This window comes from Oenanthe melanoleuca, chromosome 2 (genome assembly GCF_029582105.1).
Source record: "Oenanthe melanoleuca isolate GR-GAL-2019-014 chromosome 2, OMel1.0, whole genome shotgun sequence".
NCBI lineage: Eukaryota > Metazoa > Chordata > Aves > Passeriformes > Muscicapidae > Oenanthe > Oenanthe melanoleuca.
In genome coordinates this window covers 73,190,780-73,217,167 of record NC_079335.1, presented here as the reverse complement: position 1 = coordinate 73,217,167, position 26,388 = coordinate 73,190,780, and the positions used below count along the sequence as shown (strand labels likewise).

The following is a 26,388-nucleotide window of genomic DNA, read 5'->3' as shown; positions in this document are numbered from 1 at the left end:
GAATTCACTGTAAGTTGGAAAGGGTTGTTCTTTTTGTTGAAGAACAAAAAGAACAGAGCCAAAGGGAGGGAAAATTCCAGAAAAAGCTGCAAGAAGTGAGAGAGACACCGCAAGGTTGGATGTACAAAGAAGACAAAGAAGATGCTCAGGGAAGCATGGACTAGTCATGTGAGTTGAGGCCTCAAAAATGGCAAGAAGGAACTTAGGACAGAGAAGAGTTACTCAGGTCCAGTGCAGTTAATGCAGTGCATAGCTGCAACTAAGCAAGGAAATAAGAATCTCCTTGAAAAATAACATGAGTAGGAAAAGACTTTCCTTCCTCATTCTGTCATTTCTAGTCACTTTGAGTTTTCCATATTGGAAAAGTTTAAAACTGATTTTTAGCAATGATAAAAAATGGTAAACTCTTTTCTAAAGAACTTTGTTTTTCAATTTTGCAGTCCCATCAAAAAAACCCCTAACTATAATGATCTGCAAAAACAATAAATCACTTTGAAAAGATAAAGAGAGTTCACTGTGCCATCTGCCTGTTCCAGTATAAGACTTCTTGGAAACCAGTTGAAGTGGCTAGACCAGGGCAGACAATATTGGGTGGGGCTTAGCTGGTTTTTTGTTCCCAAACAGTATGCAGTTAAGCTGCAGATGCCCTTGCCACAAGATATTACAGGTGTTATAATAGGATAGAAATCCACTCGGAGCTGAAAAACAGACATCACAGCTGGCTCAAATCTCCACAAGCTGTAGTCTGTAAGACTATATGTAGAAGACAGCAATGTATTTTTTTTCCTTGGCTTTTCCTTTTGGACACAGAAGATGCCAAAGTCCTTTGGCCTGATTCAGTACAGTACTTCTGTTCACCTGCTGCTGTTCCACCCAAGTGTTCTTGGTGAGGTCATTCCATCTCATGCCACTGTGAAATAATCTGGAACCTGATCTGCAGGAAGCCTCCAGATGGGCCAATACAAATTCTAATTCCCTTGGGTGCAGAAGAATTCGAAATGATCAAAAAAAGATGATTTTTCTAGATAGTCTTCTGTGTAATACCAAGCAAAATACTTCAGTGTGATTGCAATCTTACTAATTATGCACTCATGCTGTTCTCAAATATGATTTTCAAAAGTGATGAGCAGTGATACCAGTAGAAACTAGCCTTTGAGTGTTGAAGTGTTTTATAAATGCTCTAATTCCAAGCTAACAAGTCCTTGACATTTTAGATAGGTACTCATTTAGTAGACAGTTTTGATCCTAATCTTTCCAGGTCTTCCTTATGAATAAGTAAATAAGGTGATATTATCCTCCTTGCCTCAGTGAGGGCTTGGAAGAGTTGTAAGGAATTGTCAGAGTAAATAGTTTTTCTGCTGTAGCAATATCTCTGTGTACAGAGTGTGACCAAGAAATGAACAGTCCAAAGCTTCACTTGAAGACTTTGGAGTACATCAAGTTCCAAGGCTGAAACACAGAGATAGACATGATACTGAAAACTTTTCAACTTCTGAGTGTGGTCATCAAATGCATTGAAATGGAATATTTTGTAAAAGGGCATGTGACATAGTAAATGTATGTGGTTCTGTAAGAGTATATTGCAGTGCATGGAAACTAAAGCAGACGAAGTTGCATAAGGGGTTCAGTTTTGTTTGCTTTCATTTTTGATGCTACATTTAAATTTTGAATGATGCTCCTATGTGTTTGCAGATTTCAATTATTTCTTTTGCTTATTTCCCTAATTAGAAGACATCACAACTTTGATCTGAAGATGAAACTGTTACACATAATTGTTTCAATTAATTAAGTTTTTTGAATTTAGCAGCTCTGTTTGTTTCAGGGTAAGCTTGAAGAAATTAAACTCTTAATTATTTCATCTATAACTTTCAGAAGTAAGAGAAGAAAAAAAAAAAAAAGAAAAGAAAAAAAAGATAAAAACTTATTACTTTGGAATATACAGGTATTGGTGACCATGGAAACTCTCAGTTGTAGGCAGGACATTTATTAATGCTTATATATATAATGCATTGCCTAATTTAGTCAGAGGACTTTACTCCCATTTTTCTAGACCTTACTAGTCCTTTTGAAGAAATTTATATTAAAAAAAAAGGTTAGAATCCTTCATAGTTCTAAAAGTTAAGCAGCTTTCCAGAAATTATGTGTTACTCACAACGCACCATATATAGCTTAGCAAATCAAAGATACACCTTTCTTCCATCTTTGCTTCTTTTTTAAAAATTTTATTTTTAATATGTGAAATCCCCAGAACAATTCTTACTGTCTCATGCAGGACAGGCTGTATAAATCTCACTGGGTTCCTTCCTAGAAAATGAGATTTCTTACATGAAGATCTCAGGATGTAATGTGGATTTGAAAATATATTAACAGGTCAACCAGTTCAATGAAGGAAGGAAGCTGTGAAGGAGCAGTGCTGAGTCATGTGCTGAACGGCAGACATACGGGATCCTTGGAGCCCTGGACTGTGTGACAAAGCTTCACTAGCACAGATAAGGTTGCAGGGGTGTTGAAAATTAATAGAGACATGGCTGGTGTAGCTGGAGTGACAGAATCCTTGTCATGCATGCAGCAATAGGAGGAAAAGCCATAGGAGGAAATCCATATTCACTTTGCCTTCACAGAAGCAATCAGAGTATTTTGTCAGAAAGCCTCCTCCTGCGAGCATACTTCAGTTTTTGAGGACTCCTTCAGCACAGTGTTCTGGTATTCCTATCTAAGATTAGTTGTGGCAGGTGAGCTTGGAATCAGAACTTAAAAGCAATGCAATTAATCATTATTGAAAAGTTGTCTTCCTATTCCTTATTTAAAAGAATTACTAAGTTTTTGTGGATTTATTTCATCTGTGAATTTAGTCATTGGAGAATAATTTGGCTTCTTCTGACAGCTTGTGACTGACACTTTCCAGGGAGGGAAGAAAGGATTTTTTTATAGTTTATAGTTATAAGAGTAAACTCTTTACTGTCATATTTTCAAGCCATTCACTTTATTAAAGTCTGAATTATTTAGCTTCTCATTTGGGTTGCTGCTTACACCTGAGAAAAATGCGACACATTGAGGAAGATTTCCAGTAGAAGCAGAAAAACAAAAGTACTAAATGGGTGGTGATTCTCCCTCACATGACCAGAAGGAAAACAAACTGTTTGGCTTTTGGCTGTGCTTGCTACTAAACACCCTGTCATAGTGTGTGAGGTGAGTCACGACTTGTTTATTTATAGCCACGGCCAATCAAAGCCGACCGCTCTGAACTTCATTCAAGACCAGCAGCACTTAGCATGTCCTGTAAACATTTGCTCTCTGAGCAAGGAGCATTCTTCCTGGAGCAAGCAGCACAGGTGCCTGGCTGGTCGCTCCTAAAACACAAAACAGACTAGAAGATCGTTGCCTGGATTATCTAGATTGGTAGAGAGAGGCTGAGAATTCCCTTTTACATCTGAAATGCCAGACAGTGAGGATCTGGGACAGGATGACAGGTACTGTACTTTGCTTGTGCTGGCTCTCCCGTGCAGTGCAGCAGGACTGAAGCTTCATGTAATTAATCTGTGTGTGCTCCTGAGCACTCAGCCTGAGATCAGCTTTCTCTGCGTTGTAACCAATCTTCTGCTTCTTGTGCTAACCTTCTCTGGAGGGAAGTGTGAGTCTTAATGTCTGACAGAGGGTAAATGGAACATCTCTGAGGTGATTCTTAAACTGAAGCTGAAGGGAAAAATACTGTGTGGTTCCTACCTTGTCACTTTTTCCTTCAAAGCCTCAATATGTCAGGCATGGAAATAGTTTAGTTGGACCCATGCTACTGACAGAACACTAACTCATTTCTGTGAGACAGGGCACTGTGCTCCTTTGAGGTATGCCTGTCTTTCTGAAGTTCAGCTTTTGTTTTAATTAGCTATTAAAACCAACATTCAGGAAAAAACAAAGTAATTGAATCCAAAACTTGATAACAATTTTAAAAATACTGTTTTGTCAAATGTGATCCAACACATTCCTATGAAATAAATGCCCTAATTAAATTTAGTCAAATAGTGTTTAAAATAGGTATTTGAAAAGTAGGTGTTATTGATGTTTGGCTGTGACAGTCTAGATTTCTTAAAGTCCACACGGTTTTTCCATAGTCTTGATGCTAATCAAAATGTTGGCTCTAAAATATTGTTTATGGGATATTTGATGTTGTAAAAAGAGTATTTGTCATGTATGTAGAAATAGGTGCTTTTTTTTTTAGAAGTTAGTGAAAAAATGCTAGAATACAGAGGCAAATCTAAGAAATTAAGCCACTACAGGGATTAGAATTGGGTATTTCATTATGGCTTTTGGGTTCGATTTCTTCTATTTAAATTTAAATCTGAGCATTTATGTGGATGCTTTAGCAGTATGTTTGTCAGTGTGTTGTGAGATGAAATACAGGAGATAGTGCTGGTTGTCTGTTGCAGAGCAGCACTTTCAAGCACAGCCCCTTAACTGGATGAGTGTGGGTGAATGGATCCCAGGGGCAATTGGGTCTCTGCAGGGGTGGGGTCACCTACACATTTCCGTTTGCAGGGATATCTGGGTTGTGCCCTATATATATATGACATAGATTACCATTAATTGTAGTTGCAGGTAGCATTTTTTTTTTACCTAAGGGAAATGTTGACTCATTACTGATAATCACCGAAGCGTTAATTGCTCTTCTTCAAAAAATGTTTGGTGAGGTCTCCACTTTTTCAAGTGTTAATTTTTCAATAAAGAAAAACAGAAATAAGTGTGACCCCATAAAAAAAGCTTTCAGCTTTGCAATAATATCTTATTTATTTTGTTCACAAATCTTTCTCTATAAAGGCTTGCAGCAAGCTTTGGCCGCCAAACAGAAGGCCTAAGACTCTAAGACCTCTTTTTCTATCAAAGTTGGGAGTTTTTGTTTTGGAAGAAAAAAGATGAGCTTTTCTAAAGCCTTAACCTGTAAAAACATAACAGAGCCTGCTCTTCCCATTTATAACTTTTGAAGCTGCCATTAAATTAACTGACCCTGATGCTCATCCCTCATCCTTTTGTGTCTTTGCTATTGAGCAAAAAGGTTTGAGAAAGTAGTTTAATCAAAAGGTTCCAATTTCTTTTTCTGAAATTAATTTGCCTTTTTGTCTTGGTCATTACAAATAGGATATAACTGGAGAACATTGCTGAAGAAGTGCTAATGAGGTTTAGTGGAGCTCAGAATATTTCGGTCCAAGTTAAACAAGAGGGAATAGAATGAGGAGCTATGGGAGCTGTACAGGAGCAATTAATCTTAGAATTGCAAAGAAAGAAATTGTAATGTAAATGTACAGATAATGGTGTAATTTTAGGTGCACACTGAATCAAAGCTTCAGCTTGTATGCATCTAAAAATGGAGAGCAGTACTATTTTTCTGGAAGGTGCAGAATGAGCTTTGATCCCTGATTGTTTTCAGTGCACTTCCCTCCTTGTAGGCCCTTCTCAGATGCAGATGCTTCTTACATCCTCTCTCCTCTCAAGTTCATGTCCTACTTCAGAAAATATGTAATACAGTGTCACAAGTGTATTTCATGAACATTGTTACATCATAGTTAAATATGTGGCATTGGTCAATACTCTGTAGTCATACTGCGAATTAAAATGAAAAATAAGCAAAGGAACAGATGCACAAACACTTCTTAGTAAGGCTAGCCAAAAAGCAAAGAGTTGTGAAGAGCAGGTTCCCACTCATATCTTCTGTTCTGTTTTGGCACATGATCATGGATTGTAACAGATGAAGAACAGTGAGGAAATACATGGCCACAAGTAGAGGATTGAAAACAATTTAGCATAAGGAGATATTTTCCCTCAGTAATTCTTTATCAATGAGTCCACTACAGTTTGGTGTAAAACAATGTAATTGTATTATTTATTTTTGAAAATCGGCATTTTGTGAGGAATATGATAGTCAAAAATGTATAAAAGACACTGTGAATATCGGTCCTGAAGTGGTAGAAACATATGGCTTTAGGAACTCTCAGTAATCCATCAGAGTAGTAAGTGATAACCTACTTGTACAATGAAGTTGTGCACAGAAGAAATTACAGTCATCTTGGTAGGTAACACAGAAAGTAATTAAAAAATATATTCTTTGGCGCTTGAAAATACAGTTTTCCTTTTTTTTTTTTTTTTCTTTGTGCAGCTGTTCTGCACTTCAGGGATTACTAATCTCATCTTTCCTAGCTGTTTGACTTTGAAAGGCCTTGAGCTAGGAATATCCCAGCTGAAGAATGTGGAGGCTGTGAAGGAGGAAAATCAATTGATTTTGTGAAAAAGCACTAAAAGAGTTGTCTGCAAGAGAAAAATAATTCCAAAAGAATTGCTTCCAACAGCTGGGCAGATCTGTTTAAAGTTCTGCAAATAGAACTTCATGGTTTTGTTGCTTAGTAAGGAGTTTTCTTACTTTTCTGAACAAAAAAAATCTCTTTTGTGTTTTTAGCACTTACAAATGGGAACCTGACCTGAAAGATCCCAGCCTTTGGCCCATCTTGGTAAAAGGACAACAGCACATAGTCAATAGCATTATAGTCTTTGCTAAGCAGAAAGCAAGTCAATAATAGTATTTACATGGCACTGAAACACTCAGTTTTCATGCAAGGAAACATTTAAAAAAATCTTAATGACTAAATAGTGAATTAGGACTAATGGCACTTGACTGTTAGATGATGCTTGGAATGACCTCGAACTGCAGTAGTAGCTGGAGTTCTGCTCAGGGGAGCTGGGCGGGAGTAGTACAGCTCACAGGAAGGGTTTCCTGTGAGAGCTGGCCTACCAGTCTGCTCACCAGAGCCTGCCCAGAGGAGCTCAACAATGAAATGCCCCAATTTAGCTGGAGTATGCTTTGTTTTCTTAGCAGGACATTCAGCAAAAAAGTGACAACATTTAATACTGTCGGCTGTATTGAGGAACTTGTATACTGGAATCACCTTCAAAAAAGGCTGGAATTAACCAGATCATGTTTGGTCAGCTGAAGAAATACATTGCAGCTCCTTATTAAGACTTCATAAGATGACTGATGTATTACACCTGAATAGAAGAGATGAACACATGCCCTCCAAAATAAAATCTTGTTAGTAATGGGTAATTTTTTTTATTGAATCAATCTGTTGGACAAGATGAATTGCGCTATCTCTTTGCAGAACACTTCAGTGTATTTTTATAAGTTTGCTTTTCAGAAAACTTTGTTCTCAACTAGTAATATAAGCAAAAAAATTACCTTAATTTATTGGATAGATATTGTTTAGCAGGACACTAGTGGTAAAATGTTCCCATGTCAGTTGACAAGAAGAAAATATAATTATGGCTTTAGTTTAACACTCTGTGCAAGGAGTATATAGACTCAGGGATGAAAGGTTGCTTATCTGTCACATGGCCCCACCAGTCTGCTTTGCAGTGCATTGAGAAAGGCACATCCAACTTCATGAAATGCTGATGATTTAAACATTTTTCTTGTACAGTAATGTTACAAAAAAATCATCTTGTTCAGGAAATGAAAGAGGGAAAGCTGTGATGTAAGACTTTTTTTCAGCTTTTTATTCTACACCTTCCCTTGAAAAAAAAGCCCAAACAGGAACAGCAAATTGGATTAATCCACTCTTAATAAGAAGCACAAAATTGAAGTGTCAGATGGAAACAGAAAAGGCTGGGAAGAAAATACTTTAAGAGTTTGAGAAGCAGTGTTACACAGTATTAAGACAATTAATTTATTTCTTATAAACAATGTATTTGAGCTACTGGAGGTATGATAATTAAAGGAGATTTTTGGATTGGGAAATGTTAGCTACTCTTTAAGGCTGATAACTACATTCTCCAGCTTCCATTTAAGAACAAGATCTGTCTCTATATCTTAGAGATTCCAAGGGTGCCAAAACCAACATTGAAGGGATGGTCAAATGTGATCAGTTAAACAATGTTAGCCACAGTACTACGTGTTAGTGAGCCTAAACCTGTGCAGCATCTGAGGGTTAGCAATGGGAAATAGGATGCATATGGATATCTACAAGTTGAAGAGATTTCTGTTAGAACAGCTTTGTAATATTTGGAGCAAAAAGGCTGTAGAGAACATTCTCCCTGAAGTCTAAGAATGGACTATATTTATAGATGCTTCCTCTTTTTGCATTTTCTTTTGTAGAAGTCTTTCCACAAGGTGCAAAGTGCAAGGACAATTTTACATGGTATCCCAGTGATTCATCTAAATTGCAGGTCTTGATGACTTGGTAATGGCCACATGACACAATTACAATTATTTTAGTATACTTAATGATTGCATGGGATCCAAAAGTGGCACAGGATAGAGCCAAGTTCTACATAGTCACCTTTAAAATTAGCCACATAGGTCATTGGGATGCTGTGCTGTGAGTTTAGTAGCACTGACCATTCTGTCTTTTCACATAGTGCACATAACATTCACAAATGTGCTACGTTGTGTGTCTGTAAGGCTAATCAATAGTGCATTGTGTTCCACCACAGTTCAATAGTAGCTTTTAGAGGTTTTCCCATTGGTACTTTAATGTACTTAACTGTAAAATTTCCTTTTAATACTATTTTATATATTGGAAAGATAAAAGGGTGTTTATTTTCATTTTCAATATATGTATTCCTGATATTTCTATGTTTAAAAAAATTACAGAAAACTTTTTAGTCTAGATACTCTTTTAAATCCCCTATCTCCGTGCCTTAATAATTTAGAAGAAAAATTTCAAGACCTGCTTTTTTTTTTTTTTTTTTTTTTTTTTTTTTTGCATAGGTCTTCAGGTATAAAATGTTTGCTTCAGAGAAAAACTGTGTCATTATAATCACTCCTTTCTTCATTGTGGTGACTTCTTTCTTACAGCAGAAGCCGGTGAAAGCTGTGGACAGGTAGACCTGCTTGATTGGGGTTTGCTAACAGATTATGTGCTGGATTTCATTTGATTAAGTTTCATGATGAACTTCTGGTTGCCTGATTGTCCTTTGATATCCAGATCCCTTTACAGCTGCACTATTCTATGAGTTATATATATTACCTTTTTAAAAACTACCAAATAGCCATATTACCTATATTTCGATTTACATATCTTTGGGAATGCAACTTTCAGTTCTTCCACCTTGACTACTACATTCTAAGTCACCCTGAAAATCACAGAGTGCACAGGCTTCAGATGTGTGTGGCTACAGTTGGGAAATCAAGAGGGTTTAGAAGCTCTATAATTACTAACTCTGTGTTTATGTGGGTGCAGTCCTTCCGATCCACCACATCACAGTGTTCTCTTGTCACTGCTGCAGTTCTGAGTAGTGTATCTGCATGAAGACACATAGAAAACTGTGTACGCATAATTCAAAAAAATCCAGCACATCACGAAGAGATCTTTAAAGCAGTAACATGAGATCTGCTGACCTTTCTGAGAGAAATGTGATGGGGCTTTGCTTGAACAGATGTCTAGCTACGAAATGTGAGCATGACACCATCAGTCATTTTTAGCGAATGTAATGCCACTGGGTCTTCTGGCCAGGGTTTGTGACTGTGATCAGTGGAAGCGTCTGGGTGGTAGAGTGTTTTGGGTAGGTTTTTTTTACAATTACTAGGCAACAGTTTATATATTTGCTCAGTTATGGAAATGATGCAATAGGCAGTCAGAAGGGTGTGAGTAATTTATTTTTTCTGAACACCCTAACCTTATTGATGGTAGTTTTAGGATGAAAGTGTAGCAGTGCATATCACACTAAGGATAAGTGATGGGAGCATAAAATTTTCTTCTTTCTAAATGATCCACAAAGGGCTTTGAAAATATTCAGAGTTGGCTGCTTATCCCCAAAGGAGCACCCAGACAGCAGTCCCCAAAGCTGTTGGGCAGGAAGTACAGAGTTCACATTTAAGTACATTTAACTACATTTAAGTAGTGGGTTTGCAAAGTTTTGAAGAAAATTTCACCTGCACTCTTCTTGCTTGTCTTCTTGCGCATGCACCACATGTGGACCACTGGGCCAAAGCATAGAGCAATATACTTTATCTGCACTGCAGCTCATGCTTTCAAAAACTTGGCTAAAGAAAGCATCACTATCACCAAGCAAAGCAACTGCAGAGGACTTTCCCTGCAAATATGCACTTTTTCTTCATAATTTTCATTTTTAAAAATTGTTGCTAGTTATCCCATTGTGCCTTGTTATAGCTCCTTCTCTTTTATCTATATTGTCTTTATATTAGTGGTTGGCATATCTGAAAATAGTTTGCCTTTTATTGTACTTTATGCTTTCGTCTTTCCCCCCTCTGTTTTTGCTATTAGCTTAAAATTATTAGAGTATCTACAGTTGTACTAGGTATTTCAAAGCTCTAATTTGATAGCAGGCATCAGGCCTGTTCATTTTTGCTTTGTGCTTCCACAAAGTTCTACTTTGATTGTCAACAATTTAAAATAAAGGGTAGGAGTAAAAGTCTGTAAAAGTATTTTGTTATTCAGAGCACTGTCATAATAGTGCTTTTCAGTACTGGAATAAATGGGCAGCTCTTAAAATATTTCTTAGTAATGCTGTAGAATGGTTTACAGAAGCTGGAAGCAGTGTTTCTTTAGGGGAAGTAGCCTATCCATAAAAATTGCAGTTCTCGTAGGCCAAAACCCTTGTAATAATACTTTTCTGAAGCTCTTAATTATCAGAGATGATGGAAATTGAAATCTCTACTGTGGGTGGGATGCAGACAGAAAGTTCTGTGTAACATTGCTCTGTCATGGGCAAATAGCTGCAAAAGTCACCTAGTCCAAGACACAGGGCTCTTATCCTACACATTTCAGGTGCGCTCTTTTAAATACCTCATTGGGTTTTTTTCCTCAAAGGGGAGGAAAAAACCCTCACCCTGACTATTTTGTAATGTAGGAGGAAATCACACCACTGCAACACCATAAATACTATAATGCAGTCAGGAATAGGGCACCACTTTTGGGGTGAAAAAGCTGTGGCTGTGACGGCTGTTTGGCGCAGGTCGCAGTGCCGCGGGCAGTGGGACTGTGTCCCTGCCGGGCAGTGGGACTGTGTCCATGTCCCCGTTGTGTCCCTGCTGGGTAGTGGGACTGTGTCCCTGCCGGGCAGTGTGGCTGTGTCCGTGTCCCCATTGTGTCCCTGCCGAGCAGTGGGACTGTGTCCCCGCTGGGCAGTGTGGCTGTGTCCATATCCCCGTTGTGTCCCTGCCGAGCAGTGGGACTGTGTCCCCGCTGGGCAGTGTGGCTGTGTCCATATCCCCGTTGTGTCCCTGCCGAGCAGTGGGACTGGGTCCCCGCTGGGCAGTGTGGCTGTGTCCATATCCCCGTTGTGTCCCTGCTGGGCAGTGTGGCTGTGTCCGTGTCCCCATTGTGTCCCTGCTGGACAGTGGGACTGTGTCCGTGTCCCCGTTGTGTCCCTGCTGGGCAGTGTGGCTGTGTCCGTGTCCCCGCTGTGTCCCATCCCTGGCTGCTCCCCGCACTGCTGTGCCACCACCTCCTGGTGAACGAGGACAGGGAGGCAGGGAAGGGTCTCCACAGAGCATTTTTGACTGAAACTGTGCGTTTTTACAAAAACGAGGCTGCAGAGACAATGTGTAGCTGATAGGAGTTGGGGGATTGATCTCACCGTCCATGTGTCCCCTTATGGCTGTGCATCAACCCTTGTGCAGTCATTTTTTCATAATGCAGATTTTTATTTATCTTGTAATTCAGTCCACCTGTGACAAAATGTTTACTATTAATGCATTAGACATTTACTATTAATGGATTAGACATGTTATGGGTTATTTGTCTCAGTGAAATGACCAGAACTGCTCATGGCTGGCTTGCGTTTGCTGCGATCAAATCTGTGTGTACTCAGCAGTGCATTATGCAAAAGATAACTCAATAAAGCTGGTGTAGAATTCAGATTCTCAGTGTTTGCAGGTTGGTTCGTCCATTCTTTGTACCAGTTTGACTTGACATTGCCTGGCCTGTGTATGTCTGTATTATTATTTGTTGTTTCATAAAACAGCTTTGTTGTACTCCACAAAGGGTTATGATGTGACCATTTAAGCTCAATATTGGATAAACTGATCAGCCCCAGATGTGATAAACACATATGCTATCCCATGGTTTTCCAAAAATTCTTTGGTACAGGTTTTTTGGGGGGTTGTTATTAAAAGTACTGAACAGTCATAAGATAAGCTTTAGAAATGGTCCTGTCAATATAATAGAAAAACTAAAATTCAGTAGGAAAATTAATGTAAATAGCAAGACTTCAAGAGCAATTTCTTTTTTTCTAGGTTGGGGAGCAATTTCATCAAGCACAAAGATTATATGCATAGAATGAAATGCATTAATATGTGTGGCCATCTTGTGGCAATGGAAAGTACTGTGGTGTATTTTTAAAAGAAGAAATAATATTAAAAAACAAGTTTGGGGTCAGTTGCTTGATTTAGATGACAACTGTGCCTTGAACTCAATGTCTTCATATGACCAGAATGAATAAGCAGTCATTTTTGTATGAACTGAAAATAATACTGCTGAATAGAATTTTTTTTTTTTTTTTGTGTTAAAAAGATTAAATTAGCTCAATATAAAATATGAAGAAACAAGCACAGGTGTCTCTAGCATAGCAACAGCCATTGGATTGCCAGAGGCTAAGGCTTTACATGATGTTTTCAACCAGTTTCAACTTCCAAATGAGCTGTAAACAAAGTTGGGTATTTTTGTTTGTTTTACTCAGCTGGAAAGTCACCGATTCCAGTCAAGACTACAGACCCAGAATAAATCAGTGCATTTCAGAAGCGCTGATGAATTTATTTGTATTTCTTCAAGAAATGTCCCACTTTAAGGAACAAAACCCTGGCAAGGTAAGCACTCCCCCGTAAGATTAACAGTTCTATATGATTTAATAAAAAGGTGAGATAGATTTAGCAAAAAACAAGTGCACAAGCAAAAAACAAAAAAAACAAACAAAAAAAAAAAACCAAACCAAAAACAAAGAAAGAAAGTCATGAGTTTCTGCTGACTTTTTTTTTTTTTCCTGGGAAGAATATGTGTAGGTAGTCAGTGAGATAAGCTGTTCACAGTAAAGTTTATGGCAAAATAGTCCATCCCCTTGCAGCTGTTGGAACTTCACCAGTTATTCCATGGACTTTTTAAAGGAACTTTAAAACAACACAGTTTAATAAAAACTTGAAAAAGCAAAGAAGTAAATAGGCATGTTTCTAAATGTAAACATTGGGGTTTTTTCTCAAATAGCTGTAGTTTTCAGGAATAGCTGCACGAAGAGAGTTCCTCATACCTTATTGTGGCAATTTTTCTCCTATACACTAGTAGTTAGTAATTTTCCTTTTGTTACTGGAAAGACTGAGCTGGAGAGCACAGTTCATGAAGAGGGAAGCAAGAGTAAGGCTTTTTTTCCCTCCAAGTTGGAACAATATTATTATTTAGTTCTAGTCAAAAGTGAAGCAGGTTTGGTTTTTTTCCCAAAGAGAAATATAAATAATAGAAATATATATTATGATAATAATAGATTGCATTTTTATATTTGTATTGCTAAATACATGTTAAAATACAAATTAAAAGAAGACTACAAGACTTTTTATCTTCTTTAAGTTTCTCTTAATTTTGCCAGAATATCTTTCCTGAAAACAGGCCATTCAGAATTAACAAATAGAAAGTATGTAGTACCATACTCAAATATTAGCAGTTTAGTCTGAAAATACAGATGAGCAACTGGATAGAAAAAAAAAGAAAATTATAGAAGAATGAAAATTATCTAGAAAAAGTTAATAAGTTATATAAACAGAAGTTGTGTGTTTGGACAATAGTTATATTTAAAATAAGTAAGTTTATAGTGAAGTAAGGAATTGTAGTATTGGTAATGTGGTAACATGACAGTAACTGTATGTTAAGAGGTATCTAATACTAGTTTAGAAAACATAATTTTGATAGCATGTTTTCCTTTCTTTTCCCTGACCTCATTTTCTAAGCCATGCCATTATTTTCCTGCTATAATTAGAAGCAAATTAGGCAGTAATGCTGTGTGCAAAATTTCTTTGAATTAACCATTTTATTGCAATTCAGCTCCAAAAGCAAATGGATCCCTTCTGCAAACTTTCAACAGATCAGCTGAGCACTGTGCAGATGTGAAAAATATACCGCTATGTCTCATCAAAAAAGCCAAATCTCAAATTTTATACTGAAAATTTGGCTCAGTCTTGTCATTAACAGGGGTGCTAGAGCAGCCAACAAGCATCAAGAGATTGCTTGCCAGCATATGAGAGAAAACAGTTTCACACAGTAGCACAACAGGGGGGAGAGCTGTAGCTAGAAGAAGGATATTTTGCTTTTGTAAGCATACAGCAGGCATGCACTGTAATATTGCAATTAGTGAGTTGGGTTTTTTCCTGCACATAAATTGTCCAGTCTGTTTTCATGCCATGAGGGTATAATTTCTACTAATTTTAGCAATAAACATGAGCTTGTTAAAACTTTACAGTAAATGAATAAAAATAGCATGTTTTTATGGTAGAAGAGGGGATGCATCGGATGCATCTTAATTATCCCAGATGGACTGTTTGATGCTTGTTTTCATCAGAAGTGCTAAAAGTAATTCCCAGTTTTAAAATCAAACTTCAATTTTGCACTGCATTCTAGACTTCAGTAGCATTTTCTTTTACAAAATTATCTAATCATTTAAGTGAAGGTGTTAATGGTGAATTTTAATGTTTTTGCCAGTTTTGCCTACTAGTCTGCAGCATATGTACATTTTTCACTGTCTTGGGAAGTTACATTCCTGGAGTTGTCCTCTCCTATGTCTTGTGTAAGTATGGTCTCTTTTCCAGTCATGATTCATGTATGTGTGTACTGTTCATTATTTGGTCTCTGTATGGGGACTATTTATTTATTTATTTATATACCTGTTTACACACTCGTGCAAGTTTGCAGCAGATACCAATCTCTGTGGTCCTAGTGACCAGTCTGAGGAACAGGATACCATCCAGAGGGACCTGGACAAGCTTGAGAAGTGGGCCCATGAGAACTTCCTGAGGTTTAACAAGACCAAATGCAAAGTGTTTCTCCTGGTTGGGTAAACCCTGGTATCAGCACAGGCTGGGGGATGAACAGATCAGAGCAGCTCTGCCCAGGAGCACTTGGGGTGCTGGAGAGGCTGGACATGACCCAGCCATGTGCACTGGCAGCCCAGAAACCAATCCTGTCCTGGGCTGCATCCAAAGCAGTGTGGGCAGCTGGGTGAGGGAGGGGATCCTGCCCCTCTGCTCTGGTGAGACCCCAATGCAGTGCTGGGTATCCCCAGCACAGGAATGGCATGGACCTGTTGAGTCCAAAGGAGGCACATGGAGATTATCAGGGGCCCTAGCACCTCTCCTATGAAGGCAGGCTGAGTAAGTTGGGGATGTTCAGCCTGGAGAAGAGAACACTTTGGGGAGAGGCCTTTCAGTTCCTAAAGAGGGCTTAGAGAAACCTGGGGACAAACATTTGAGCAGTGCCTGTTGCAATAGCACAAGAGATAATGGTTTTAAACTGAAGGAGGCTCACTTTAAGTTAGATATAATAAAGAATTTTTTTGCAATTTTTTGTTATATGGAAGTCAGCTTATAAGTTAAGTGTGTTGATTCTGGCACATTGTTGCATAGTCATGTTTGTCAAGTTGAGATATCAAAATCAGGCTAAGTCAAGGTAATGATAAATGTTATAATGATAATGACCATAAATCCTATCTTACTGATAGTAAAAAAGATGTCAATTGACTTGATCATAAAGGTATGAGATGAGTAGGAATAGCTCCTGAAAACTGGATTTTACCATAAAAGTGTCTGATATGGGCATTTCACAGTGCTTTTTTATGTAAAACTAACTGTATTATGTAAAATTAATAGTTATCTTCTGCAAAGGCATTGCTTAAGCTTTATTGAGTAACTTCTTGTACAGCAATATTTAAATATGATTTTTTTTCTCTGTCTTCATTTTTATCACAGTATTGTGTGCCTTTTTATGTCCCTTCCTTAAGTGCAATGAATTTGGACAGAAACTGTGCAGCAAAATAAAGGCTTTTCTGATGAAACTAGATTTTGGAATAGTGGAATATATCAACCAGAAGAAAAAAGAAAGATCTGGTGAGTAGTTAATTATAGTCCCATATATTATTAGATAATATTACTACATTTCTGTATGCAGAGCATTTTATTCACCTTGCAGAAAATTTGGGTTGTCCTGAGAAGCCAAGTGAGAGATATTTCTTACTTTGAACGTTGCTACTGTTATTAGCTTTTTAAGGAGTGACAATGTATGTCAAATGTCTGAGTATGATAATAAAGAAATTACTACTTCATGGAAAAAAACAAGGCAAGCATGTGATTTCATATACTGCTTATAAGTTTTCAGAAAAAAACTACTTGCTGTAAGCTTGCAATGTTTATCTCTCTTTAGATGAGACAAACTAGCCCAGCAGAGAGACTCACTCAAGAGTCTCAAAGTAAGTACATAACAGAATTTTCAGTAAGAGACCAAACTCTCTTCCTGTATCTAAATCTGGTATGGTTTCACTCTCTCCAGCAAAAAGAATTTGTTTTCTTCTCCAAATACTCCAAAAGCATATAAGAATTTACACAGAATAGCAGCTACAAATTAATCCAAGTTTCTACATGGAAAGGGGAGAAATCAATTTAAAACAAAATCTTGCCTAGCTCACCCAAAATCTTTCTAATACTGGGAACTTTTAGATTTTAAGCAATAAAGCTATTTCAAGGAAAATCTGTATATGAACAGTGTTTGTTTTTTGTGCATGCTCCAGTTTTGGTAATTAAACCTTTGTAGTGTAGTCACGCTACTTGCAGGTAGCCTACCCTTTTTAATTAGTGCTACATCAGTAGACTTAATATCTGCTTTAAAACATGTATTTCTTGTAACCATTATACAATTCATTATAAAATGTGCTGCTCCTAGACCCAAGGAGAACCACCATGTGTCTTTTCCCCTTCTCTTACATGTAATGGGATAGTAATTGGAAATAAGGAATAATGCATTGGAAATTTTCTTTCATGCATTATTCTACTTGTCAGTTTTTTAAGTAAAACTGGCAGAGAAAAAGATCAGACTATAGTTTAATAAACTTCATAAGACAGCACTGGGAAAATGGTTGAGATTAGATGCATTCTTTCCTGCATCTCATCCTGCAGTTTAATTTAACCCATACAAGTTCTCTACGTTGCTTTGCTCCATGGATTCACCACGTGGGCTCACAAACCGTGTGTTGGCACAAGAGAGGAAAGAGCAAGTTGCAGGATGAAGCAACCAAGAACACTGTGACTGTGTGTTTCATTTCATATTAGTTTAAGAGATTCTCAGACAGAGGAGACAAAATTTGTATCTCTGCTTATCTGTAAAGAGCAACATTCTACCACGCTTCAGAGGATGCTTTGTATGCATATTTGCATATGACTATGAATGCAGGGTAGCTGGGTGTTGGTAGAAGAAGGGGTTTGTGAATGAAGATTACATGCAATTATCAAGAAAATTGCACGTTCTCATATAAAAGTAATGTGGTGGGATAACCACACAGCCTGTTCTAACAGCACATGCATTTTACACCTCTGCATTTTAGCAGCAGTGTAGTCTAAAAGAGAGATACCTATTTCCAGGGCAGATGACATTCTAGTGAGCAACAGACACTCCTGAAGGAAGTACAGTGCAGGGAAATAGACCTACTGGAATGTATTCAGAATAACATTCTTTCTCCCACTTTGGTTGCTGTATATTGATAAGCAGCCAGTCTCTGTCAGTCTTGTTTCCTGGTAGCATAGCACATAAATGATGCACTGTTTCAGCAGGTGGAAGGTTATTGTGCTACACCAGCTGTGTGACAGAGAACACACATTGAACCTGGAAATCTGTTGGCATGAGTAGGATAAAAAATATATCTTTTTTCTTTCAGAAACAGCAAAAACAAAACCCACAGAAGATGACAGTGAATTAGACATATCAGCTCTGTGTCCTAAGGTGACTTTTTTTCAGTCAGCCTTGTCTTGCTTTTAAAATCTGTATAGATAATGGGAGGCTATCTAGATTGCTGTCTAGATAGTTCTTCTTGGAAGACTTTAACCTCCCCAGGAGGCTGTGTTCCTGAACTAAGCAGTATGCTTTAGAAGTGATTCATAGTCTCCACCTTTAGCCTTATACTAATCAACCTACTGCATTTGTGACTTCTGGCCTTCAAGGTAATGCTTTCATTGGCCTACTGAGCTAAGAATGTGTTTATTTTGTATTGGCTGTAGAATGATTACATTAATATTTAAAAGCAAAGGTGGTTATTTTTATTTCCAACAGTGAAATTGCAGTTGATTTTTTTTCAAATTGAAAACAAAAGGGAAACATTAATAGAAAACCTGTGTAATTTGTCAGATATTTTTTAATTGCTTGTCTGATAATTTTCAATGATGGTGCAAATATATATTATATATAAAATCTTTCTAAAGATGTATGAGAACACTCGAATTTCTCATTTTTCTCCTAGTATTCTAAATGACTATATGGCAAAGGTTTTTCTGTTATAATCAGAATACCAGTTGATATTAAAAAATTCTTAATAGGAATTATTATATAGTATTTGATCAGTAGTGTATTAAGCCTGACTTCGAAAGTGATTTCTTCAGAGGTGGTTTTGTGCTGGGGGGAAAAACCCTAAAAACTATATCCCATGGGATAAAAATTTGTAGCTGACATAACTAAATATTGTTCAGTAAATTGGTAAAGGACAATTATTTTTTTTATCACCTAATTTTTGATGATCTTATAGATACTGGGCTGCTTTTTCTGGTCCCAGTTTACTCATTTTGTTACATTATGCATATTTTGTATTTGCAGCCTCATTTTACTTTCATTACAGTATGATTGCTTTCAGAATGAATAACTGGAATTTTCTATGCTTCTTTAGTATAATACAGCTTTTAGTTATTACAAAGAGGGATGCTTCACTTCTAAGCATTGTATAGTATTTTCATGTTTCTTCAATTAAGGCTTAAATAGGAGGTGATTTATGTTGCTATGACATACAAAAGGGATTTTTTTTTTTCAGTCTCTAAGCATTGGCTTTCTGTAGTGTGAGTTTTGTTGGTTTTTTTTAATATAAGAATACATTTATGGGACTGTTTTCTGTGTAGGTTAGTCCTGCAATTGTTGCCAAAGAGCTGTCAGTGTCTGACACAGATGTCTCAGAAGTATCCTGGACCGATAATGGGACCTTTAACTTATCCGAGGGGTATTCTCCACAGACTGACACATCTGATGGTAGGTAACAGCTTCATCTATAGCATCAATGGATTCCACACATGGAAGTTACCTCAAGATTATTAGACAATTTGAGAACAGTTTCAGGGTTGTTACTTTTCTCTTAAAACAAATTTAAGGTTAATTTTAGAGTTTTGTTAGTTTGGGATATACCTTGTGTAAGAACCATCCTCATCTTAAAAATGTTAAAGTACATCAGCAAGTATCTAAATAAATAAGTAGTCCTGGATAAAACCAGCACATTCAATATGTGCCAGATGTAGCACTGTCTTCTACCAAACCTTTTAAGCAAGTAAATCTTTTAAAATTGCTATCAATGCTTTTGTGGGTAAGATAAGCAAATAAAAGCGGAGAAAGAAACAGTGAGTACACTGACTTGTCAAACAGCCAGTAAAATAAAGTATTATCCAGTTTTACTACTAGAAATTAAGACAGGCATCAATGAGCCTAGGAAAAGATTCTCAAGCGCTTGGCTTGATCTTGACCAGAAGACAGTTCTTACTTTCTACAGACCAAGCTATCAGTAAACACTTTGCTGAAATAAAGTTTAAGGACAACAATGGTTTGGTGTCATCTCACCTGTGGATCTGTTGCTCTGCTCATCTTGCATTTCTCCTAGGCAAAGTTCCCTGTAAATAACAAGCAGGATGATACTACAGGCCAAATTAATAATTTCCGTTATTTTCCTAATATTTCAAGTTGTAAATAGACAGCATTGTATCATCACAGAAACGTAAGTTGTAACAGTCATTCATCTCATCTATCTTTCTATCCAAAGCAGTTTCAAAGCTCTTCATTAAAACTTTACAAAGTTTCTCAGGGCTATGACCACTTGGGTTCTGAACACCTCTAGTGGTAGAGATTCAGCAACTTCCCTGGAAAGCCTTTTTCAATATTTGCTTAACCTCATGATGAAAAAATTTTTTTCTTATACTGAGTCAAAATTTCCAGTGTTCCAGTTTGTGTCAGTTTACTCTGATCCTTTCACTGTACACTTTCTAGAAGAGTCAGGCCCATCTTCTCTCTACCTTCCCATTCAGCAGTTACACTGATTCCCCCTTTACCACCTTCTCCTGGGGACAACAAGGCCCATTCTCTCAGTATCTACATACATCCTGTTCTCTACCCCCTAAATAATGATGCTGGCCCTCCAGGGTATTCAATCCTGTATGCCATTGTCTGTCTAGAACAGGAGAGGTCAAAACCGGCCCAAGTACTTCAATGTGTACTCTCGGTTGCTGAATAGAGGAGGAAAATCCCTTCCATTGACTTTCTGCCTTCAATTTTGCTACTACAGCTCAGTGTGTGGTTGGCATTCCTTGCTGCAAGGGCATAACACTGACTTGCTGCCCACAGATCTTATTCTGGAAAGCTGCTTTCTGTCTTGTTGCCTGTACTGCTGCACAGGTTATTCCATCCCAAATGCAAGACTTCACATTTTCTTTTGTTGAATGTCATGATGTTCCTTTTCAGCCTGTTCCTTTCTCCAGCCTGTTGAGGTCCCTCTGAAGGCATCCTGACCTCTAGAATATCAAATACACCTGCCCCACAGCAATTCCTTTCTGCCCATGAACTTGCAGAGTGCACTCCAGCCTGTCATCCAAGTAATTAACAAAAACCTTGAACATGCTGGTTTCAGTGCCTGCGACAGACACCAGTAGCCAGTCTCCAGCTGCCTTTGTGTTGCTGATGAAGCCTTGTGTCACCTCGCAGTCCAGCCAGTTTTCCACCCACCTTACAGTTCCCTTACCCTGTTTACTCACCAGCTTGGCTGTAAGGACCGTGCAGGAAACTCTATTCAAAGCCTTGCTAAGTGAAGAATAACAACATCCACTCTTCTTCCTGATGGAGCATTTCAGCAAATGGAACATACACAAAAGTGCAAGACCAAATGGGATGCATCCGAGGCTCATCTCCTGTCAAAGCTCTGTGCATTCGAGCCACCACTCTGCATGCAGCACAACCCTTCCTCTTAACCCTCCCAGCCTGTCTTTCCTAAAGAAAATGGAGAAAATTACATATGAGTCATTTTTAGGATTCATTTCCTTAACCCTTATGAATGCTCCTACAACAGGCTCCTATTGCTAGTTTTCATAGAAAGTAAGTTCAAACTGATTACTTTTTACCTTCGTGTTCAAACACTTGATGGATATATTTACTTGTGCTTACTTAGGCCTCTTCTACAGGCCATGTACTCTATGATATGTTTTACACATTTCTAATAATAAATATTGTGTCATTCATTAATGCAGCCATTAAAATTTAATGTTTGATGACATCATGCTTTTTATCATCTTGAAAACATGAAACAATTCTGATCATCTGTAGAGTTTCCATTTTCTGTTTCCTTTTTAATACCAGCATTGGCCAAGAAAGAAAAAAGAAATTAGTCTTTTCATTGGTTTTATATCTTTATTTAAACGGATAGATATTCTTTTTATTATTCTATATGCATGTTAAAAGCTTGTAACACATCCTCACATGTTTACATATTTGTAGTTTATATATATTGTGAAGAAAAATAAATTTTAGGACTTCTTGTGGTTTGTATATTTAAAAATAGCTGTGCTGAAGATTTGCATGGATTGTTTCATTACAGACAGATACCTAAAAAAGTTGGCTTAAAAAAGTTATTTTGTTCAAATAATTAGGATCATACCAGTTGATTTGGGGTGCTAGATTTATGACTTCAAAACCATTTTGTTGTAGATGTCACACAAAGCTCCTTCTGTTACAGACTATTAGAGTAGAGATTAGTAAGTGTATTCAGAACACTTGTTACTTGCATTTTTACATATGGCTGCCTTTTGTGAAAAAGGAAACCTTTTGTGTGAGTGCTAACACTGTTTTCTTCTGTTAACCTGTAATAGATTTTGACCGACCTAGTGATCATGAAGAAGCTTTCGCTAGAGATCTTTTAGAGTTCCCCTCTTTAGAAAACGGTGCCGGCACAAACGATGACGACGACTCAAGCATCGGTTTGCCCACCCAGCAAAAGCGAAGGAAAGAGCAAACTGATGGCAAGGCGGATCACGCTTCCAGACAGAGTAAAGAGAGACCATCCACTGCAGGGCTGTCCTTGCCTCTGACCAGTGACCAAACCTTTAACTTAATGAGCGGAATTGCTGGCAATGTCATCACAGCTGCGGTGTCTGCTGCCATCAAAGACCAGCTGCAGTCCCTACAGCAAGCTCCCTCACAGGCAGCGCCCAGTTTGAGCGAGGAGACAGACACAGAGGAAGCTGATGATTTTGAACTGCTTGACCAGTCTGAGCTAGAGCAGATTGAGAAAGAATTGGGACTTTCACAAGGCCAAGAAGCAGAATCCCAGGAAAAGAAAAAGTCTTCAGGCTTCCTTTCAAATCTGCTTGGAAGTCATTAACCTGGAAGTTTCAGAAGAAATTAAACATAAAACACAAAAAAATACCATCAAATGCAAAAAAAAATTTAAAAAAATAAAAAAAGAGAGAGAAGAAAATTCTGAACTGTAAGCTTTAACTATCCCTTTAGATGTGTTGTAATAATTTCCCTAATGCAGAGTGAATTAACTGGATAAATATCAGCTAATACTGATAGTTTAATGTTTCTGGTAGTTATACCTCAGTGTAATAGCATGGAAATGAATTATCTATCCACTGTTTGGTTGCAGATGTGTGGTGGAAGTCGGTTCAAAACAGTTGAGAGAAAGGTTTCTTTTACTTTTTTGCCAACCATCTATTTTGGGGTCCTGAGCCAAATTTTCAATATCAGCAGTTTATTTACTCTAGTTTTCCAATCATGTAATACAATTAATATTGTGAGGGCAAATTATCAGAGGGCTGCAGTGAGATGTACTGCATCTCACCTCCTTCAATCCTACCAGAAAGTAGGGATCCCTGCAGTTAGCATTATGTGTAGTGCATCTACTAGATATGAAACACATTAACTGGCACAACTTGAGTTTAAATATGTGTGCAACACTATAAAACCCCCTAGATTTCATACTTAAAACCTTTGAATTATTTTGGATATGGTGATGCATTTCCAAATTTTTTGCTGTTATAGGCTTGTAGAGTTGTAAAGTGGCATGTTATATGACTGACCACCCGCTGTGTTCCTTGATGGAGTCTGGTCCTTGGCAGTATTGCCCATGTGAAGTCAGCCAATGAATCTTCATGTTTAAAAGTTAATATTGTCTAAACTGAATGACCTTTTTGGGAGCAGGTGAGGGTAGCTATTTTTTGGAGTAGAGATTAGAGATGTAAAAAAAAAGCATAAAGGCTTTTTAGGTGCCACTTCCTTAATTCGAGATTCTGTAGATTTTGGTTTGGCATTTTTTTCCCATGTTAGCTGTTTCCACTTGCAACAAAAGTTGTGTTGCAAGCTGATTATTTTAAGATATTTAGAAGCATTTGGTGAGGTCAGTTGCTAGAGAAGACGCTCAGACTCAGAATCTTCTTCTTGGCATGGAATTTAAGTGTGGTTAAAAAAAGAACTTGTTTAAATTATTTGCCAGTTTAAAGTCCATACATGCTGAGTGAGTGGCATGGGATCTCAAGCAGATAACTTATTTTTCTAAGGCATTTTTGTTCACCTGTGACAAAACTGCATTGTAATACCAAGCAATAGTAATCCAAGAAATAGGAAGAAATAAAGCTAGGTTTTTAATGTGATGTAAACCATTAGCAAAGTTGAGGGACCATGTCAGCTGCTACTACTACTCTAGTAAATTTCCATTTGCTGGCATTTGAAGAGGTAAATACTGTTATTTAGGACCCTCAAAACAGCAACAGATAATAAAAATCTTCCACTAACATATATGTGTAGGTAAACGTGTTTCAAATTAACTTAATTTTGTATTTTTTTTCCTTTTGAGGTAGAAAAATAGGCAGATGGCCAAAAAGAGTATAGCAAAAGGAAGGATGCTGAGATTTGTTGACACTAGCTTTATTGTTGCTTGTGCTTTTTGTGTCAGTAATGCATATTGACCGTGTTTGCTGTCCTTTACCAACAAAAAGGTAAGCCTGTGCCTTCATTATCAAATACATTATGAAATAAGTGGATGCTGGATATAGATCCCACAAGATGCAGCTTTCAAAATTACAATATCTCAACACCTGAGTTTCTGGAAATCATCAGAAAACATGGCCCATATCACTTCCACAGCCTTAGTTGCTAAGTTTCTTCTTTAGCTTTCACCAGCCTGTTGTTCTCATTTGGAAAAAACAAATAAACAAAAAAAATACCCAACCAAACTTAAAAAAAGCTTTTGTTGAAAAATCAGTGAGTTTAAAAAGTTCTCATTTCCTTGCCACATGTTTAGGACAATCTGTACAGTTAAAAGAGTAGAAATCCAAGTTGCTGATGAAACTCTGTAGGATCCCCAAACAAGTGTGTGCTTCCTTGTGCAGGAGTACTGGTGCCAGAAGGGGAAACAGGCTGCAGGACAGGGAGAGGCAGGAGGGAGGGAGCAGTCCTTCACAGGCTTTTCTGGAGCAGATGGGCAGGACAGACTAGCTGGCTGTCAGTGGTGGCATTGTAACAGCGTGCACTTTATTGTTGTTTTATGAAAAATACTCATGGTTATAAAAGTATGTAACACAGGGGCACTCTTATAGAATAATAGATTAGATCAGAAAGAAAAGTAGTTGGAAGAGTTTCTCAGACTTTTTGTAAATTATCCATTTTCTGGTTTGAAGATAACTAAATAGATTGATTTTTCTCCAGTACAACTTTCATTTTTTTTTTTTTTTTTTCAGAAAGAAAAAAAACAACCAAAACTTGAACAAGTAAATCATTAAAGTTAGGGACATAGTTGCTTATCTGAGTGTCTTTAGGATTTTTTTTTTCTGCTGTCATGGTAGTCAAGTCCATTCAAGCCCCCTAAATACTGTGTAATGGGAAAGATGTAATTCTCTAACATTAATATTCTTCCTTAGGTAGTAAAAGTATGTCAGTATTTCTGCAGGAAATTATCTCTTCCCTTCCACACAACCATATGTAAGAAACACTTTGCTTGGACACAATACATTCCATCTGCCAGCAGTTCACCAGCAAAACACTAAGAAAATGTTTCTGTCCTTTGTGGATCCCTCAGTTGGAAATCCCTTGAGAAAAGTCTATTTGCTGTATTATAGCAGCAGCCACGAAATAGCAGTTCCTTAAAACTTCCTGTCATAATGGTCCATAGCATCTTTCCTACCGAGCACTGTGGTCACCTTTCCATCCTTCAGCGCATGGGCAGGAAGACGGGCAAGGGAGTAGAAGGCAGTACACAGCTTTGAAACGTGCGGTTTTCCCACGGGAAGCCTGTTGTGCGTGATCTCCAGCCAAGAGGCACACGGGCAGCACGGAGGGCACAGCGTGAGCCAGTGCCGTGGGGTAACAGCGTGTGATCCTGCCCTGGGGTCGGTGCTGCTTGTGCTGTGTGTGCTCGCAGCTGGCAGCAAAGGGCTCCCCCTCCTGCGCCTTGCAGCGCCTGCCCCACACATCCTGAGGGAAGAAAAGGACGTGTGGCAGGGCAGGGCAGGTCACTCTTTCATACTCAGAAAACTTCCCCTTGTGTCTGTACACGTGAGTGACAGGATCACCATCAGATTGGTGGCCTTAGGCGTGTCAAATCCAGTGCAAAACCACCCGTTTCCAGCACTCCGGGTTTCCATGCGTACCTGCTGACCATTCTTCTGTTTGTTAGTGGAAAAAAATACTGCTCTATGCAGAGGAAGTTAATTAATTGTAACCCAAAGTAACAGGATCTGAAGAAATACTTGTTCTACTTGTTCTGTGTTCGTTCTGCACTTTTTCCAGGCTGTCCCAGCCTTCTGAACAAATCCCTGTAATCTCCGCGTCTGTTCTCAGCACATGAGCGGCGTCACAGTCTGTGAGCTATCCCCACCCGGGCAACCAGAAACTGGAGAATTACAAAATGTCCGTATTTAAGTATTCTGCAGCACTTTACCTGCCTGATCACTGTTTTGTAAACATGGAATTATTATATTGATTGTTTTAATAAATATGTGTTAGTTTTTATCTTTCATCATCTCACTGTGTGTTTGCTTCCAGAAATGGGGAAAAACCCTGTAACAACAAGCGGGGTGACATTATCACCCTCTACAGGAGGTTCCAGCCAGGTGGGGAACCTGTGACAGGACAAGTCATG

At 38.0% G+C, this 26,388-nt stretch overlaps 1 protein-coding gene across 3 annotated transcripts in view; it reads left to right on the top strand.

The window, feature by feature from the left end:
- RETREG1 (reticulophagy regulator 1) overlaps positions 1-26,263 on the top strand; it is a 66,258-nt gene extending 39,995 nt beyond the window's left edge. For 2 of the 3 annotated variants that reach the window (XM_056485148.1, XM_056485147.1), the window contains exons 4-9: positions 12,682-12,808; positions 14,682-14,766; positions 15,944-16,081; positions 17,899-17,963; positions 19,124-19,250; positions 22,121-26,263. In XM_056485148.1, coding sequence (XP_056341123.1) covers positions 12,682-12,808; positions 14,682-14,766; positions 15,944-16,081; positions 17,899-17,963; positions 19,124-19,250; positions 22,121-22,632 — 1,054 coding nt within the window. In that variant the 3' untranslated portion in view covers positions 22,633-26,263. Of the gene's footprint in view, positions 1-3,237; positions 3,471-12,681; positions 12,809-14,681; positions 14,767-15,943; positions 16,082-17,898; positions 17,964-19,123; positions 19,251-22,120 lie in introns of those variants that run through there. The other variant, XM_056485149.1, reaches the window with a different exon arrangement.
- Positions 26,264-26,388: the final 125 nt, after the last annotated feature.